This window comes from Oncorhynchus kisutch, linkage group LG18 (assembly GCF_002021735.2).
Source record: "Oncorhynchus kisutch isolate 150728-3 linkage group LG18, Okis_V2, whole genome shotgun sequence".
Lineage (NCBI taxonomy): Eukaryota > Metazoa > Chordata > Actinopteri > Salmoniformes > Salmonidae > Oncorhynchus > Oncorhynchus kisutch.
In genome coordinates this window covers 66,865,506-66,885,371 of record NC_034191.2, presented here as the reverse complement: position 1 = coordinate 66,885,371, position 19,866 = coordinate 66,865,506, and the positions used below count along the sequence as shown (strand labels likewise).

The 19,866-nt window shown below is 43.5% G+C and overlaps 1 protein-coding gene across 3 annotated transcripts in view; it reads right to left on the bottom strand.

Moving 5' to 3' along the window:
* LOC109878541 (golgin subfamily B member 1) overlaps positions 1-19,866 on the bottom strand; it is a 163,341-nt gene that overhangs the window by 51,898 nt on the left and 91,577 nt on the right. For 2 of the 3 annotated variants that reach the window (XM_031796515.1, XM_031796517.1), the window contains 10 exons: positions 18,138-18,221; positions 17,882-18,049; positions 17,730-17,795; positions 17,488-17,655; positions 17,161-17,403; positions 11,020-11,250; positions 10,688-10,918; positions 9,484-9,585; positions 5,102-5,386; positions 2,379-2,541 (listed from right to left, as the gene is read on the bottom strand). In XM_031796515.1, coding sequence (XP_031652375.1) covers positions 2,379-2,541; positions 5,102-5,386; positions 9,484-9,585; positions 10,688-10,918; positions 11,020-11,250; positions 17,161-17,403; positions 17,488-17,655; positions 17,730-17,795; positions 17,882-18,049; positions 18,138-18,221 — 1,741 coding nt within the window. The remainder of the gene's footprint in view (positions 1-2,378; positions 2,542-5,101; positions 5,387-9,483; positions 9,586-10,687; positions 10,919-11,019; positions 11,251-17,160; positions 17,404-17,487; positions 17,656-17,729; positions 17,796-17,881; positions 18,050-18,137; positions 18,222-19,866) is intronic. The other variant, XM_031796516.1, reaches the window with a different exon arrangement.

The window sequence follows — 19,866 nt, the reverse complement described above, 5'->3', positions numbered from 1 at the left end:
AACGAGTGTTAAAGACAGGGAATGGAATGGTGCCTCTGCAGCAACTCAGATCCACTGGTTGTATATACTGTACAGTACAGGATGTAAATAGGATGTAGGATGTAAATAAACATCCTATTTACATTCTGTACTGTACAGTATATACAACCAGTGGATCTGAGTTGCTGCAGAGGCACCATTCTACAGCTAAACCATGCTTGTTTCTGTGTGTGAATATTTCATGAAGGATGTAAATAAAAAATATTCTCCATATCAACATGATGAGGTATCAGTGTTTAAAAGTGGAAAAGAGATGTGTACACACACACACACAAAGGTAAAAACAGTTAATTGGTTGGTTCTCTAAATGTGGAACAGAATTCATAAGCGGTTTTAATTGTATCAACATCAGTATATACACACACCATATTCTGCCCATGATAAAGCCTTTACTAAAAGACACACTGAGTAGTACTTAGAGCTGGGACGATGAACCCAAAATGATCCACACCGACCATACTGATCATTTACCACAGGCATTTTCCCGATATCGTTCAAGTACAATAAGTAGCCTGTGCTAAAGAAATGTGTTCAAAATGAAATATGGGGGATTGTTAAGGCCTTTAAGAGATGAATAGGGTTCAAGTAGTAGGGTTCTTCATTCATCTCTTAATGGGATAATTGATGGCTACAACCATCAAACTAGTAGCAGTAGTTTCCTGGATCATTTAAAAAAACTGTGGTGCACATACATGTTATACACTTATCATTCTATTTATCATTATCGCATCAATTCAGGCAATTTATCCTGATATGCATTTTTGCCCAACTTTAGTAACACTTACAGTATGTAACATTGATTTATTGATCAGTGAGGTATGCCATTGGAAACATGCTATTTTGGAAAAAGTGAATGAATTATTGAGATGTACTCTAACGCAGGATGGTGACATTGACAGGAAAGGCCTTATTATCTCTGCGATGGAGAAAGCTTCAGTATATAAGGCTTTCCTATCTATATGTATCACCAGCTGTCTTGTCCTCTCCTATCAGACTCTCCTCTCCTCCATCATCCCTTGCGATCGCTCTTTCCCCCGGAACCCTCATATTAAATGTTATTTACATCGAAGTGTTTCCACGGTTGCGAGGGTTCTAGAAACAGAATGTGATGGATCATTCTTTCCTCCGGACTCCGCCTACCTGTCTGATGATCATCTCACAGTCAGCCAATCATAGACCGACTCCTCTGCAGTCTGACATGGCTTATTTCTGCTTGTGACACATTCAGGGCCAGTTTCAGTCAAACAGGCCTTGGTGATGTATATTACTGTACATGCAATAACGTAACTCTCTCTCTCTCTCTCTCGCAGACAAAAGGTGTGCGTTTCAACTAAGACAATAAAGATATGTTGATTGATTAGTACCTGTCTGTCTGTGACTCCTGCGTAGTTCCAACAGGGCCTCTTTGAGTGTCTGCGCTTTCTCTTTATCTTCCTCAAGCTCCCTGGTTCTCCTCTTCACCTCCTCTTTCTCTTCCTCCAGCTCCCTGCTTCTCCTCTTCACCTCCTCTTCCAACTCCTTAGATCTCTTCATCTCCTCCTCTTTCTCCTCTTCTAGCTCCCTGCTTCTCCTCTTCACCTCCTCTTTCTCTTCCTCCAGCTCCCTGCTTCTCCTCTTCACCTCCTCTTTCTCTTCCTCCAGCTCCCTGGTTCTCCTCTTCACCTCCTCTTTCTCTTCCTCCAGCTCCCTGCTTCTCCTCTTCACCTCCTCTTCCAACTCCTTAGATCTCTTCTTCACCTCCTCTTTCTCTTCCTCCAGCTCCCTGCTTCTCCTCTTCACCTCCTCTTTCTCTTCCTCCAGCTCCCTGGTTCTCCTCTTCACCTCCTCTTCCAACTCCTTAGATCTCTTCTTCACCTCCTCTTTCTCTTCCTCCAGCTCCCTGCTTCTCTTCTTCACCTCCTCTTTCTCTTCCTCCAGCTCCCTGCTTCTCCTCTTCACCTCCTCTTTCTCTTCCTCCAGCTCCCTGGTTCTCCTCTTCACCTCCTCTTCCAACTCCTTAGATCTCTTCTTCACCTCCTCTTTCTCTTCCTCCAGCTCCCTGCTTCTCCTCTTCACCTCCTCTTTCTCTTCCTCCAGCTCCCTGCTTCTCCTCTTCACCTCCTCTTTCTCTTCCTCCAGCTCCCTGCTTCTCCTCTTCACCTCCTCTTTCTTTCCCTCCAGCTCCCTGCTTCTCCTCTTCACCTCCTCTTTCTCTTCCTCCAGCTCCCTGCTTCTCCTCTTCACCTCCTCTTTCTTTCCCTCCAGCTCCCTGCTTCTCCTCTTCACCTCCTCTTTCTCTTTCTCTTTCTCTTCCTCCAGCTCCCTGCTTCTCCTCTTTAGCATCTCCCTGGCCTCCTCACCAAGTCTGTGTCCCTCCTCTCTCTGCTCCTGCGCCTCCTTTCTGAGCCTCTGCACCCAGACTTTCTCCTCCTTCAGATCCTTGGTTCTCCTCTGAAGGAGCAGCTTGGTTTCCTTCAGGTCCTCCTCAACTTGCTGGAGCAAGACATCCTGGCCCTGGATTGTCTGGCCAGAGAAAGAGTGTGTGACTGTTAGTTACTATCTAAACAGTCGAAAAGGTCCCAAGGTGTGTATGTGTGTGTGTTGTGGTGGAAAAGCTTAATTATTGCAATAATGAATCGATGTTAAATAAAGATTGTTTGAATAACTGTGCAAGTCTCTCTCAGTATACTTGAATTTCCACGACAGTGTGCGCAAACATTGTCATTAACAGAGGTGATTATTAAGTAACCCTAAAGAAAGACTGACGTAATAAAAGATGATACCATACAGAATTATTATCAAAATCATTCTGCGCGCATGGATCACATCCAACGGCCCTGCCTTTGTAGACTGGCTGCTCCCTAATACCAACTCCCTAACTGTTCTACTGTGTTGTAGCCATGTTGAAGGAGCATCTAGCTCTGTCCACACATACACATACAGGCCCATGTTAACTAAAGCTCATCTATGTCTAGGGTGCCATTAAACTTCAGATGTACATTAACACAATATATCATCGTTCATTAATAATAATCAACCATACATGTAATCAGAGTTGCTCCACAGCCCTCTCTACGCATGTATTATGTTTGCAGATGTACAGTAATTAATGTAGATTTACATGTGTCGTTACATTACACAGGCTCGTCAGCTACAGCAGTGGATCCCAAACTGTTGGTCGGGACACTCACGGTTCATGGGTCCAGGTGGGTCACGGGACAACATTGCAAAAATTATTGTATTTTTATACATTATCGGGATAGAAAAACATTTTCAGTGTAAACTTAAATGACTAAAACCAGATATAAAGTATGTAGAAAAGATAATGGAGCTATATATTTTAAAGTAATAGCCTATAATCTTTGAGAATTTACAATCAACAAGATAAAAGAATGACAATCAGGCCCACATTGACTTTCAGCAATAGAACACATCATTAGCCATGTCAAAATGCGTACAATTGTAGGAAATAAGCTTAAAAAACTGAAAATGTTGCTCTCAGGTTCATGGCAGAATGTATACAATTACAGGAGATTAGCTTTGAAACTGCTACATTTTTCCCCCTCTGCCAAGATTATATTTCTGACTTATTCTTTGGTCTGTGCATGTGTTTTTAAACGCTCAACCCCTATGGTGGGTTGCGACTCAAAAGACACCTCAATTTGTGGGTCATGAAGCAAAACGGTTTGTGAACCCCTGAGCTAGAGCACACAGTGTCCCTTCATGACAACGGCTGAGTGAACTGATGTGAAAAGGACAATCCCAACACACACGCGATCCTCCCAACACACACGCTATCCTCCCAACAGACACGCTATCCTCCCAACACACACGCTATCCTCCCAACACACACGCTATCCTCACAACACACACGCTATCCTCCCAACACATACGCTATCCTCCCAACACACACGCTATTCTCCCAACACACACGCTATCCTCCCAACACATACGCTATCCTCCCAACACACACGCTATTCTCCCAACACACACGCTATTCTCCCAACACACACGCTATCCTCACAAGTCATTAGGTGGCCTGCTGGGGGTGTTTGACACGCATGTCATGTGTTTGTGCTAACGGGGTAGACCCACACACAGGGCACCCAAGTGCCCGAGACTGGCAGCTTTGTCTTGGCACAGTGCCATGGCACCAGTCGTTATCACACCCTCGTCACCACTTAACCTCATTTGAAAATTTAGTGTCCATTTCACATGTTAATTGGAGTCAATTGAGCCGAGCCTGGCACCACTTGGAGCTTTAATTAATGGCAGGGTAATTTGTTTCTGTCAGGCAATCGGAGGATAGGGGTTAGAAGTGTGCGTGAGAGAATATATTTTTTAGATCTGGGTTCATATGCCATGTCTGTTAGGCTGAAAAGGCTTCTATTGCATCCTACAGTCATGGAGAGAGAAACCCCAGCCTACTAATCTCATTTTTCCAGTTCCTTCAAATCTGCTGACCCTGATAGGGGCAAGGGGCTATAGGGCAGGAGCTAGGGGCTACAGAAGGGGTCACCAACCTTTTCTAGTATGAGAGCTACTTGAATGAAAAATGTTGTGAGCTACTAATTATTTTCTAGCTTTTAAATAGGCACATACTTTTCTTCTCACCTGCAACTCTTCCCCAGGTCCTTAGTGTACAAGAGAAAGTAGCGCACTATGTTTTCGATCAATATACCTTGTAAAATAATGGTTCATAAACTATTTTTTCACGCTCAAAATGACAACTGTTCATACAGAAACAACGGAATTGGATTGTTCTGAGGCAATGTCAATGGTTAAATCACATCAAAAGGCCATTTTTTGTATAATTCCCCTTTAATTGAGCATCCGGCCCTTTAATTGCACATCTAGCTAGTGAGGAATGTGCCATCTAATGTGCTGGTCTATTGATGGTTCTGTACTGCTGCTGCTGCTGCTCATTTCATGGTAGAGTTTGCAGATAACAAATAGATACAAATTCTATACTTCCTCATGATATACTTCTACTAGGTAAGCCTACTCTGCAATCAACCTGTTGGAGATCCCTGGGTTAGGGTAAGCACCTGGGTGTCCTAAACATTTCCTAATTCTAACTGACCTGTTGTCTCTGTGTACAGGTGTCGTGGGTGTCGACCAGCTCCTCCTGTAGGCATGTCACTTCCTCCTGTAGCTGTGTCACTTCCTGCTCCAGCTGTGTGTGAGTGACCAGATGTTTGCGGTGGGAGGCGGCCAGGTCCAGGTGAAGAGATTGCAGGGTTCTCTCTAGCCCCGCCTTCTCCTGGCTCTGCTTCTCTAGTTCCTCCTCCCTGCGAAGATACTCTGCCCTCATCTGTAGCAGGGCCTGTTCGCAATTGGCCAAGCGCTCTACCTGCTCTGTGGATTGCTGTTGAGAAGTCAATACACATTATTATTTATAGGGATGGTGGTACTGGTATTCTGAAAAATAACTTGCTGGTGACATAGATCTCCACACTGCTATATGCTCCCAAAACTGCTCTGCTCGATTGATGCCCATTGGTTTAACTGTTAAGTTTCAGTACAGTTAGGGTGACCACCTCCTGGATTGTGCGGGACCGTTACGCATTTTGGCCCTTTGTCCCGCAACCAAAACAATTATGTCCTCCATTTTATCATCAAATTCAAACACCACTAATTTAGAAAAAAAAGGTGGATGTGTCCCATATTTCAGTCAGACATTCCAACCTGTCTCTTGAAGTCATGTTGAGCTCATATACAGTGCTTTTGGAAAGTATTCAAGCCAAGCGTCAGGAGAAAACCTGGCACCAACCCTATGGTGAAGCATGGTGGTGGCAGCATCATGCAATGGGGATGTTTTTCAGTGGCAGGGACTGGGAGACTAGTCAGGATCGAGACAAAGATGAATGGAGCAAAGTACAGAGAGATCTTTGATGAAAACCTGCTCCAGAGTGTTCAGGACCTCAGATTGGAGCGAAGTTTCACCTTCGTGGTTTCACACAATGTGGTATTGTGTGTAGATTGATGAGGGAAAACTATTTAATACATTTTTGAATAAGCCTGAAACCTAACAAATGTGGAAAAAGTCAAGGGGTCTGAATACTTTCCGAAGGCACTGTGTATGTATGTGTATATATATATATACAGTGGGGAGAACAAGTATTTGATATACTGACAATTTTTCAGGTTTTCCTACTTACAAAGCATGTAGGGGTCTGTAATTTTTATCATAGGTACAAATCAACTGTGACAGATGGAATCTAAAACAAAAATCCAGAAAATCACATTGTATGATTTTTAAGTAATTCATTTGCATTTTATTGCATGACATAAGTATTTGACACATCAGAAAAGCAGAACTTTGTTTGCAATTACAGAGATCATACGTTTCCTGTAGTTCTTGACCAGGTTTGCACACACTGCAGCAGGGATTTTGGCCCACTCCTCCATACAGACCTTCTCCAGATCCTTCAGGTTTCGGGGCTGTCGCTGGGCAATACAGACTTTCAGCTCCCTCCGAAGATTTTCTATTGGGTTCAGGTCTGGAGACTGGCTAGGCCACTCCAGGACCTTGTGATGCTTCTTACGGAGCCACTCCTTAGTTGCCCTGGCTGTGTGTTTCGGGTCGTTGTCATGCTGGAAGACCCAGCCACGACCCATCTTCAATGCTCTTACTGAGGGAAGGAGGTTGTTGGCCAAGATCTCGCGATACATGGCCCCATCCATCCTCCCCTCAATACGGTGCAGTCGTCCTCTTCCCTTTGCAGAAAAGCAACCCCAAAGTATGATGTTTCCACCTCCATGCTTCACGGTTGGGATGGTGTTCTTGGGGTTGGGGTTGGGATGGTTGGGATGGTGTTCTTCTTCCTCCAAACACGGCGAGTGGAGTTTAGACCAAAAAGCTCTATTTTGTCTCCTCAGACCACATGACCTTCTCCCATTCCTCCTCTGGATCATCCAGATGGTCATTGGCAAACTTCAGACGGGCCTGGACATGAGCTGGCTTGAGCAGGGGGACCTTGCGTGCGCTGCAGGGTTTTAATCCATGACGGCGTAGTGTGTTACTAATGGTTTTCTTTGAGACTGTGGTCCCAGCTCTCTTATGGTCATTGACCAGGTCCTGCAGTGTAGTAATGGGCTGATCCCTTACGTTCCTCATGATCATTGATGCCCCACGAGGTGAGATCTTGCATGGAGCCCCAGACCAAGGGTGATTGACCATCATCTTGAACTTCTTCCATTTTCTAATAACTGCGCCGACAGTTGTTGCCTTCTCACCAAGCTGCTTGCCTATTGTCCTGTAGCCCATCCCAGCCTTGTGCAGGTCTACAATTTTATCCCTGATGTCCTTACACCGCTCTCTGGTCTTGGCCATTGTGGAGAGGTTGGAGTCTGTTTGATTGAGTGTGTGGACAGGTGTCTTTTATACAGGTAACGAGTTCAAACAGGTGCAGTTAATACAGGTAATGAGTGGAGAACAGGAGTCTTCTTAAAGAAAAACTAACAGGTCTGTGAGAGCCAGAATTCTTACTGGTTGGTAGGTGATCAAATACTTACGTCATGTAATAAAATGAAAAGTAATTACTTAAAAATCATACAATGTGATTTTCTGGATTTTTGTTTTAGATTCCGTCTCTCACAGTTGAAGTGTACCTATGATAAAAATTACAGACCTAGGAAAACCTGCAAAATCGGCAGTGTATCAAATACTTGTTCTCCCCACTGTATACATACATACACACACGCACGCACGCACGCACACACACACACACACACACACACAAATATATATTATATAATATAATCATACATATCTATATATATATATACACAGTGCCTTGCGAAAGTATTCCGCCCCCTTGAACTTTGCGACCTTTTGCCACATTTCAGGCTTCAAACATAAAGATATAAAACTGTATTTTTTCAAGAATCAACAACAAGTGGGACACAATCATGAAGTGGAACGACATTTATTGGATATTTCAAACTTTTTTAACAAATCAAAAACTGAAAAATTGGGCGTGCAAAATTATTCAGCACCCTTAAGTAAATACTTTGTAGCGCCACCTTTTGCTGCGATTACAGCTGTAAGTCGCTTGGGGTATGTCTCTATCAGTTTTGCACATCGAGAGACTGACATTTTTTCCCATTCCTCCTTGCAAAACAGCTCGAGCTCAGTGAGGTTGGATGGAGAACATTTGTGAACAGCAGTTTTCAGTTCTTTCCACAGATTCTCGATTGGATTCAGGTCTGGACTTTGACTTGGCCATTCTAACACCTGGATATGTTTATTTTTGAACCATTCCATTGTAGATTTTGCTTTATGTTTTGGATCATTGTCTTGTTGGAAGACAAATCTCCGTCCCAGTCTCAGGTCTTTTGCAGACTCCATCAGGTTTTCTTCCAGAATGGTCCTGTATTTGGCTCCATCCATCTTCCCATCAATTTTAACCATCTTCCCTGTCCCTGCTGAAGAAAAGCAGGCCCAAACCATGATGCTGCCACCACCATGTTTGACAGTGGGGATGGTGTGTTCAGGGTGATGAGCTGTGTTGCTTTTACGCCAAACATAACTTTTTGCATTGTTGCCAAAAAGTTAAATTTTGGTTTCATCTGACCAGAGCACCTTCTTCCACATGTTTGGTGTGTCTCCCAGGTGGCTTGTGGCAAACTTTAAACAACACTTTTTATGGATATCTTTAAGAAATGGCTTTCTTCTTGCCACTCTTCCATAAAGGCCAGATTTGTGCAATATACGACTGATTGTTGTCCTATGGACAGAGTCTCCCACCTCAGCTGTAGATCTCTGCAGTTCATCCAGAGTGATCATGGGCCTCTTGGCTGCATCTCTGATCAGTCTTCTTCTTGTATGAGCTGAAAGTTTAGAGGGACGGCCAGGTCTTGGTAGATTTGCAGTGGTCTGATACTCCTTCCATTTCAATATTATCGCTTGCACAGTGCTCCTTGGGATGTTTAAAGCTTGGGAAATCTTTTTGTATCCAAATCCGGCTTTAAACTTCTTCACAACAGTATCTCGGACCTGCCTGGTGTGTTCCTTGTTCTTCATGATGCTCTCTGCGCTTTTAACGGACCTCTGAGACTATCACAGTGCAGGTGCATTTATACGGAGACTTGATTACACACAGGTGGATTGTATTTATCATCATTAGTCATTTAGGTCAACATTGGATCATTCAGAGATCCTCACTGAACTTCTGGAGAGTTTGCTGCACTGAAAGTTCAGTTTTTGATTTGTTAAAAAAGTTTGAAATATCCAATAAATGTCGTTCCACTTCATGAGTGTGTCCCACTTGTTGTTGATTCTTCACAAAAAATTACAGTTTTATATCTTTATGTTTGAAGCCTGAAATGTGGCAAAAGGTCGCAAAGTTCAAGGGGGCCGAATACTTTCGCAAGGCACTGTATTTGCTTCTACTTCTTTGTGTGTGTATGTGTGTGGTGGAGGGGGTCCTGCCAAATGTTTTTATTAATGTAGGCTACTACCTTCTGCAGTTGTAGTCTCTGTCTTTGTAAGGCACAATACTGCTCATCAGAGTAGGAGTAATTCTGTTGGTAGGACTTCAGAGAACTCTCATACTTTAGTATCTGTGGGGAGAGGACAGTCTGTTACTAATGGACATGACCTGGAGCTACACCTCAACTTACCTCTATCATAGACTCTATCATAGAAAGATACTCAATTGACAGACAGACAGGCAGACATGTAGGGACACAGACAGTGACTCAGACAGACAGTGACTCAGACAGACAGACAGACAGACAGACAGACAGTGACTCAGACTGACAGACCGAGACTCAGACAGTGACTCAGACAGACACAGACAGACACAGACAGACAGACAGACAGACAGACAGACAGACAGACAGACAGACAGACACAGAGAGTGCAGTGAGACTGGAGGTAGAGAATTACTGAAACACCAACTACAGAGGAGATCCTCTCCTCAACAGAACCCACTCACATCTAACTCATTACACAATGTAATAAAGTATCAAATACAGACATTCTTCAAACAGCTAACTCTTTTATAACGCACAGATTCAATTTGATTTGATTAGAATGACATTCCGCCGTGTTGACCTTGTCAGCCGAGTTGAACCAAATTACATTTTCCCATAATAAAGATTATTCATTTGTAGACAGACTCAGTAAATATCCTCAAACAGAGGCACACACACACACACACACACACACACACACACACACACACACACACACACACACACACACACACACACACACACACACACACACACACACACACACACAGTCCTCCACTGTCATTTCTGTTTTGCTCAGGATTGCTATCAATATAATATAATTTCACTGAACTTGCACCCATAACTCATGAACAGAACGATCATTATAGTTCCTACAATTATGAAAAAGGTCACTCAGATTACTTTTATTTAACTTGGCATACTGCAGACAATTTTCTCGAAGAGACTCACAAATTAAAATAAATATGAAACTAGGCATATGTATTATTGTAGCTAGCATTGTCCTTATTTCAGGTTAGGATATTAGACAATGCAGGGCAAAATAGCACACAATTTTCAAGAAAAGGAAAATTGTTAGAAAGATGTAGTATGAAATACATATGGGGATGATATATCTACATACAGTAGATATTTATTCCTTTCCACTCTCTATATAGGTCTAGTGTCAACCATAACACTGACACACCTGAGTTTTCTGTGTGTCTACCTCTTGCTGTAGATGTTGTATGGTTCCTTCACACTGTTCCACTCTCTCCTGTCCCTCCCTCAGAGCCATCTGATTGGCCTGCAGCTCGTCAGTCAGTTGGTCCAGGGCTTCCTCCGAGAGCTCCCATTGGCCATGTTTTTCTTCATAGCGCCCTTCCAGCTCTTTAAGCTCCACCTTAACCCTGTCTACCACTGCCTTGGATTCAGTCAGCTGTCAATCAAAACCAAATAGAACAGGTTGACATTGGTCATTAGAGTAAAACTTGCATTTTGAAAGTGAGTGGTCCAATGCTAGAAACTAGCTTAGACTACCTGTTGTTGTGTGTATCTGAGCTCCTCCTCCACACACTCTATGTGTCCCTGGAGCTGCTGCACCTTCTCCATGGCAACGCAGTACTTCTGTTTAAAGATGGCCGCCTTCTCCGCCTGGCCCTGAGTCCTGGACATGGTTTCACTCAGGTCCTCCTGGAGGTCCGTCAGTTGTTGTCTCAAAAGCTCTATCTCAGTGTCTTGTGTGTTTTCCAACCCTTTAGCTTCTTCAACCTATATCCACAGCAATACAAAAACATCACATTGGATATGATAGACAAAGATCAAAAGGCAAAAAAATATATATATCATGAGTCATAATGTGCACACGCACGCACACACACACACCACACACACCACACGCACGCACGCACACACACACACCACACGCACGCACACCACACGCACACACACACACCACACGCACGCACACACACACCACACGCACGCACACCACACGCACGTACGCACGCACACACACCACACGCACGCACACACACACACCACACGCACGCACGCACGCACGCACACACACGCACACACACCACACACACACACCACACACACCACACGCACGCACACACACCACACGCACACACACACACAACACACGCACACACACACACCACACACACACAACACGCACGCACACACACCACACACACACACACACACTTTTGGTCACTAACAGACCCAGTAATACTGTACACTCCTAGTTTAAATAAGGGCCATGCTATCTGAGGTGGGAGTGAATGGGCCCTTCTCCACAGGACTTATCAGCCACAAAAGACACAGAAGCTAGAGCTGAAATGTCCTTTCTAGAAACAATGTCTACATAATTCTCAATGAACATGATTATTATTATTATTTCTTTTATTTAAATGTAACTTTTATTTAACTAGGCAAGTCAGTTAAGAACGCATTTTTATCTACAATGACAGTGGGTTAACTGCCTTGTTCAGGGGCAGAACGACACATTTTTACCTTGTCCAGCTAGGAGATTCGATCCAGCAACCTTTCTGTTACTGGCCCAACGCTCTAACCACTAGGCTACCTGCCGCCCCTATTATTGATGGGTGTAAATCTTTTTCTGTCCAGTTTGGTGTTGATCACTGAAAACAAGTGCGCAATAGTAGTAAAGAGTAGAACTGGTGGTTGATTCAGCTGCTAGAGAATCATTGTCCTATCCTTCTTAGCTTTCTTATTCTAATACTCAGATGAATCCAGGAAGTGAAATCTGACTGATCCTTGTGTTAAACTCAGACCCAGCCCACCTTTAGCGATCAGTGTTAAACTAGACTAATGTCATTAATCCAGCTAACTGTTAAGGTTCAGAGTTAAAATTTGACAAAAGTAGATTAACTCCTAATACAGATCAGCCGGTGGGTTAACCCCCTCAGTACTGACAGCAGGCAGACCAGTTAGAGCCACTGGTTCACCGGAGTCCTCTCAGCTGATTTAACTGGAGATTAACACACGCTAATACCAGTAATACCAGCTCCCAAGCACCGCACCTCTATGGCTGGGTAACGAGAGAGAGAGAGAAAGAGAAGAAATGTACCGTTTTGTAATAGGCTTTTCAGAGAAGTACCACACCTTCACTCCATTCACATGTTAAAAAAAAACACTACTTAATGTGGTTCCACTTTCTAAAACTGTGGACATATTTGACTGAATTATCCAGTGTGTGTGTGCGTGTGTACATCCTGCAAACCCTTCTCTCTGTCTAGTTATTTGTAATGGAGTGTGAAGACGCGTGTCGTTCCCAGCACAAGCAGACGGAATGTGAGTCAAACACAATCCCACAACATCAATCTGATCTAAGACAACACACCACCATCCCTTGGCCTAGTGGTGCATTACACACACATATACTGTTCACACACATATACTGTTCACACATACTGTACACACACACACACACACATACTGTACACACACACACATACTGTTCACACTTACTGTACACACACTTACTGTACACACCCGTATAATGTTCACACATACTGTACACACCCGTAAACTGTTCACATATACTGTACACACCAGTATACTGTACACACATACACATACTGTTCAGACACTGTACACACACATATACTGTTCACACATACTGTACACACACACATACTGTACACACGTACTGTACACACAAACATACTGTACACACATACTGTACACACAAATATACTGTTCACAAATACTGTACACACACACACACACTGTTCACACACACACATACTGTACACACACACATACTGTACACACACATATACTGTACACACACATATACTGTACACACACAAATACTGTTCACAAATACTGTACACACACATATACTGTACACACACATATATACTGTTCACACATACTGTACACACACACACACATACTGTACACACCGGTAAACTGTTCACACATACCGTACACACCCATACACTGTTCAGACATACTGTACACACACATGTACTGTACACACATACTGTACACACCCCTATACTGTTCACACATACTGTACACACCCCTATACTGTTCACACATACTGCACACACCCCTATACTGTTCACACATACTGTACACACCCGTAAACTGTTCACGCATACTGTGGGGGAAAAAAGTATTTAGTCAGCCACCAATTGTGCAAGTTCTCCCACTTAAAAAGATGAGAGAGGCCTGTAATTTTCATCATAGGTACACTTCAACTATGACAGACAAAATGTTTAAAAAAAATCCAGAAAATCACATTGTAGGATTTTTTATGAATTTATTTGCAAATTATGGTGGAAAATAAGTATTTGGTCAATAACAAAAGTTTATCTCAATACTTTGTTATAGACCCTTTGTTGGCAATGACAGAGGCCAAACGTTTTCTGTAAGTCTTCACAAGGTTTTCACACACTGTAGCTGGTATTTTGGCCCATTCCTCCAAGCAGATCTCCTCTAGAGCAGTGATGTTTTGGGGCTGTTGCTGGGCAACACAGACTTTCAACTCCCTCCAAAGATTTTCTATGGGGTTGAGATCTGGAGACTGGCTAGGCCACTCCAGGACCTTGAAATGCTTCTTACGAAGCCACTCCTTCGTTGCCCGGGCGGTGTGTTTGGGATCATTGTCATGCTGAAATACCAAGCCATGTTTCATCTTCAATGCCCTTGCTGATAGAAGGAGGTTTTCACTCAAAATCTCACGATACATGGCCCCATTCATTCTTTCCTTTACACGGATCAGTCGTCCTGGTCCCTTTGCAGAAAAACAGCCCCAAAGCATGATGTTTCCACCCCCATGCTTCACAGTAGGTATGGTGTTCTTTGGATGCAACTTAGCATTCTTTGTCCTCCAAACACGACGAGTTGAGTTTTTACCAAAATGTTCTATTTTGGCTTCATCTGACCATATGACATTCTCCCAATCTTCTTCTGGATCATCCAAATGCTCTCTAGCAAACTTCAGACGGGCCTGGACATGTACTGGCTTAAGCAGGGGGACACGTCTGGCACTGCAGCATTTGAGTCCCTGGCGGCGTAGTGTGTTACTGATGGTAGGCTTTGTTACTTTGGTCCCAGCTCTCTGCAGGTCATTCACTAGGTCCCCCCGTGTGGTTCAGGGATTTTTGCTCACCGTTCTTGTGATCATTTTGACCCCACGGGGTGAGATCTTGCGTGGAGCAGTGGTCTTGTATGTCTTCCATTTCCTAATAATTGCTCCCACAGTTGATTTCTTCAAACCAAGCTGCTTACCTATTGCAGATTCAGTCTTCCCAGCCTGGTGCAGGTCTACAATTTTGTTTCTGGTGTCCTTTGACAGCTCTTTGGTCTTGGCCATAGTGGAGTTTGGAGTGTGACTGTTTGAGCTTGTGGACAAGTTCAAACAGGTGCCATTAATACAGGTAACGAGTGGAGGACAGAGGAGCCACTTAAAGAAGAAGTTATAGGTCTGTGAGAGCCAGAAATCTTGCTTGTTTGTAGGTGACCAAATACTTATTTTCCACCATAATTTGCAAATAAATTCCTTAAAAATCCTACAATGTGATTTTCTGGATTTGTTTTTTTCATTTTATCTGTCATAGTTGAAGTGTACCTATGATGAAAATTACAGGCCTCTCTCATCTTTTTAAGTGGGAGAACTTGCACAATTGGTAGCTAACTAAATACTTTTTTGCCCCACTGTATATACTGTTCACACATACCGTACACATACATATACTGTTCACACATACTGAACACACCCATATATACCGTTCACACTCGTATACTGTTTACACATACTGTACACACAAATATATACTGTTTACACACACTGTACACACAAATATATACTGTTTACACACACTGTACACACAAATATATACTGTTTACACACACTGTACACACATACTGTACACACACACATATATACTGTTCACACATACTGTACACACACACACACATATACTGTTCACACATACGGTACACACACACATATACTGTTCACACATACTGTACACACACACACATATACTGTTCACACATACTGTACACACACACATATACTGTTCACACATACTGTACACACACACATATACTGTTCACACACACATATACTGTTCACACATACTGTACACACACACATACTGTTCACACACACATATACTGTTCACACATACTGTACACACACACATATACTGTTCACACATACTGTACACACATACTGTACACACACGCATATACTGTTCACACATACTGTACACACACGCATATACTGTTCACACATACTGTACACACACGCATATACTGTTCACACATACTGTACACACACGCATATACTGTTCACACATACTGTACACACACGCACATACTGTACACACATACTGTACACACACGCACATACTGTACACACACGCATATACTGTTCACACATACTGTACACACACGCATATACTGTTCACACATACTGTACACACACACATATACTGTTCACACATACTGTACACACACACATATACTGTTCACACATACTGTACACATACACGTATACTGTTCACACATACTGTACACACACATATATACTGTTCACACATACTGTACACACACACATATACTGTTCACACATACTGTACACACACATATACTGTTCACACATACTGTACACACACATATACTGTTCACACCCATATACTGTCTGTTCACACCCATATACTGTTCACATATACTGTTCACACCCATATACTGTTCACATATACTGTTCACACCCATATACTGTACACACACATATACTGTTCACACCCAAATTCATTTAAACAAGAGATGGGCAAATGACACCCCTTTTGCAGGTCTTCGGATCAGTCTGGATTTCAACTTACTGTTGCACGTTAGAATAGTAAAAACACACAAGGTGCAATTTTCACATTTGTTTGTACATCAGCAGTTTTCTCTTGTTGTGCCAGTCACTGATCATCACTCAATTAGCCCATGCCAGATAACATTTATACATTGGTAAGTTAGTCTAGTGCCCAGCTATCTAAACTTGTAGTGATCATGGTCAAATTACTGACCGGGGGGTTCCCATTGACACAACACAGTTTGGCTTATGGCCCCCAAAAGGCTAGTGCTGGCTCTGAATACGTGTGGGTATGGATGTGGGTACACAGACCCGTGAGACTCTGCAACCCTCATGAGGAGTTTAGATCGTCTGAGGCCCCCACCCCCATCAAAGATGCCCATCCCTAATTCAAACCATTCCATTTTGTACGTTTTTAATCGAAGTCGAAGAACATAGCTGTTTGATAAGCGACATACAATGAGGGTAACAGAAGTGCTGTGATATTGTTGTGACTGTAATCAGGAGCTTGTGGTCCAGAGGAAAACTCCACACATCATAGTGACCTTTCAGACCTGCTTGTAGAACTGATAGTGTCCTGTAGAACGGACGGGTCTGTGTCTATTTGTGTCCATAATCACATGTTGTTTTTCCCAATGCTTTAACTCTGTTCAGCTCAACTATGCACTTCATCCTGCTTTGACTGTGATGAGAGAATCAGTGACGTTCTTACCACAACATGACTATTGTTGTTTGGTGTGCTAGTGATGTGAAACACATTTAGTTGATCAGTTATACAGTAAATGTAAATCAGATACACCCCCCTTCTCACCTCTGGACAGACTCCTCACCTTCTCCAGAGCCTCCTGGTATCCCTCCTCTGCCAGTTGGAGCTTTCCCCTCAGCTCTGTGACCTCTGACCTGCGCTCTCTGACCTCGGCCTGGGATCGGCTTAGCTCAGAGGAAGCCTGCTCTAATTGGCCGCTGAGCAGGAAGTGCCTGTGGCTCCAGCGCTCTGTGTCGGCTCTGTGGTTCTGTTTCATTGAGTCTAGATCAGATGTTAGCTGCTCTATAGACATGTTCTGGGACTTCACCTGGACACAGAGGAGGGGGTTACTGTGTGTGTCTGTCTGTGTGTCTGTCTGTGTGTGTGTGTGTGTGTGTGTGTGTGTGTGTACCTGTTGCTGTGCGATACAGAGTGCGTTCTGTATCTGTTGTCGTTCCATCACTTCCTGGTCTCTAAGCCCCTCCCCCTCTCTGACCATCTGCCTGAGAAGACACGCCTCTTCCTGTTGACCCTTGACCTTCTGGTTCAGACGGCTGACCTCAGCCTCCAGCATGGCCAGCTGAGGGACACACACACAGACAGACAGTGTGTATACATATAGACCAATTAGAGATCTGAAATGTCATCTCTCACCTCCTCCTGTGTCCCTTGATACTTCTGCTCCGCTTTACTCAGCTCTGTCCTCAACTGTAGAATCACCTGGAACACACCTGGTTTTAGACACACACACAACAAGGAAGGGTTTTAGGAGATGGTGTTGTACACACACTACCGAACAGACCCACCTCTCCTTGTGCGGTGCAGTGTTTCTGGTTAGTAAGTGTGAGGTTTGTCTCCAGTCTCTCTTTCTCCCTGTTCAGAGCTGAACATTGACGGGAACAGTCCTCCATCTTGGATCTCAGCTGAGCCGTCTCCTCCTGCTGTTTTACCAATGCAGACTCTCTACTGAGCAACTGGACAGAACATGTTGGTGTCAGCTGCCCTAAAATAACTGTTTAAAAAGACATGTTACTTTGAGGTGTGAATTACTATTGTACTTACCTCTTTTTTACAGTCTGATAAGTGATTTCTAACCTCTGCTAGCTCCTTCAATAACACAGACAGCTTGCTGTCCTTCTTGTGGATCTGCAGACACATAAAAACACATTGAATATATCACATATCTGAAATAATCCAACAGTCTGCTTTCCATCCACTTACAAATATACACAAATGACAAGTGAGGCAAACAGAATCAAACCAACTCCTTCAACTAATGACATCCCATCAACAACGTGTTGGTTTTCCAAAGACAAAGCCACAAATGTGTTTTCTGTCTACTAAAATACTATGAATAAAGGGTATTTTCTGTTGGTAATTAGTGTTTGTATCTGTAGGTATAGTGATGGATTGATGGATGATAAACATTTATAAGTAGTTTACGTTTCTCTCTTGAGTGTGTGTCTGGCTTTTATTTGTGTTACCTAGCTATGGATGGTCCTCTATAATAAGCCACTTTATATGCTGAATAGGGTTATGGGGTGTGTGTGTGTGTGTGTGTATGTGTGTGTGTGTGTGTGTGTGTACGTGTGCGTGTGTGTGTACGTCTGTGTCTGTGTGTACATGTTGTTTCGGCTCCTCTGTGTGTGTGTGTGTGTGTGTACGTGTGCGTGTGTGTGTGTACGTCTGTGTCTGTGTGTACATGTTGTTTCGGCTCCTCTGTGTGTGTGTGTGTGTGTGTGTGTGTGTGTGTGTGTACGTGTGTCTGCGTGTGTCTGTGTGTCTGTGTGTGTGTCTGTGTGTGTGTGTGTGCACGTGTGTGTGTGTGTGTGTGTGTGTGCGTGTGTGTGTGTGTCTGTGTGTGTGTGTCTGTGTGTGTGTCTGTGTGTGTGTGTCTGTGTGTGTGTACGTGTGTGTGTGTGTGTGTGTGTGTGTGTGTGTCTGTGTGTGTGTGTCTGTGTGTGTGTGTGTCTGTGTGTGTCTGTGTGTGTGTGTGTGTGTGTCTGTGTGTGTGTCTGTGTGTGTGTGTGTGTGTGTGTACGTACGTGTGTGTGTGTGTCTGTGTGTGTGTGTCTGTGTGTGTGTGTGTCTGTGTGTGTGTGTGTGTGTGTCTGTGTGTGTGTGTGTGTGTGTGTGTGTGTGTGTGTGTGTGTGTGTGTGTGTGTGTGTGTGTGTGTGTGTGTGTGTGTGTACGTGTCCTCTCTCCTTTCAGTAAGATCTTCAATCTTTTCCAGTGGAAGTGAAAGAGTGAACGTGAGAGAGAGAGAGAAGGGCCTTTCTATATGAGATATTAGTTCCAGTCAGAGTGTTGAGGTGAAAGGAGCATTTACAGCCAAACACACGCCGACGAAAAGACAAACAGCACAGCACATCAGAGCCTCTTTTATGGCGATGTACCAAACACACGCTGTTATCTTCTATCTTTCACTCTCTTCCATTCTCTCTCTCCCTCTCCCTGGTTTGTAACTGTCATTCAGATTGATGAAGTTAAGATGGCTCCACGACCTTCAGGCTCCTCTCATGACCAACCCTCTCACATGATGGAGTGGCGTGCACACACACACACACACACACACACACACACACACACACACACAAAGTACAATGAATAAGTAGCTAAAAAATCCTATCCAGCAAACATGTTGAAGTCCTCCACAGTGTCTCATAAAAACAGCTCTGTGTGTATGTGTGTATGTGTGTATGTGTGTGGGTGTGTATGTGTGTGGGTGTGTGTTATTCCCATTGTAATATGTGACAGGCAGGATCTTTACAGATAACCACAAGAGGATGT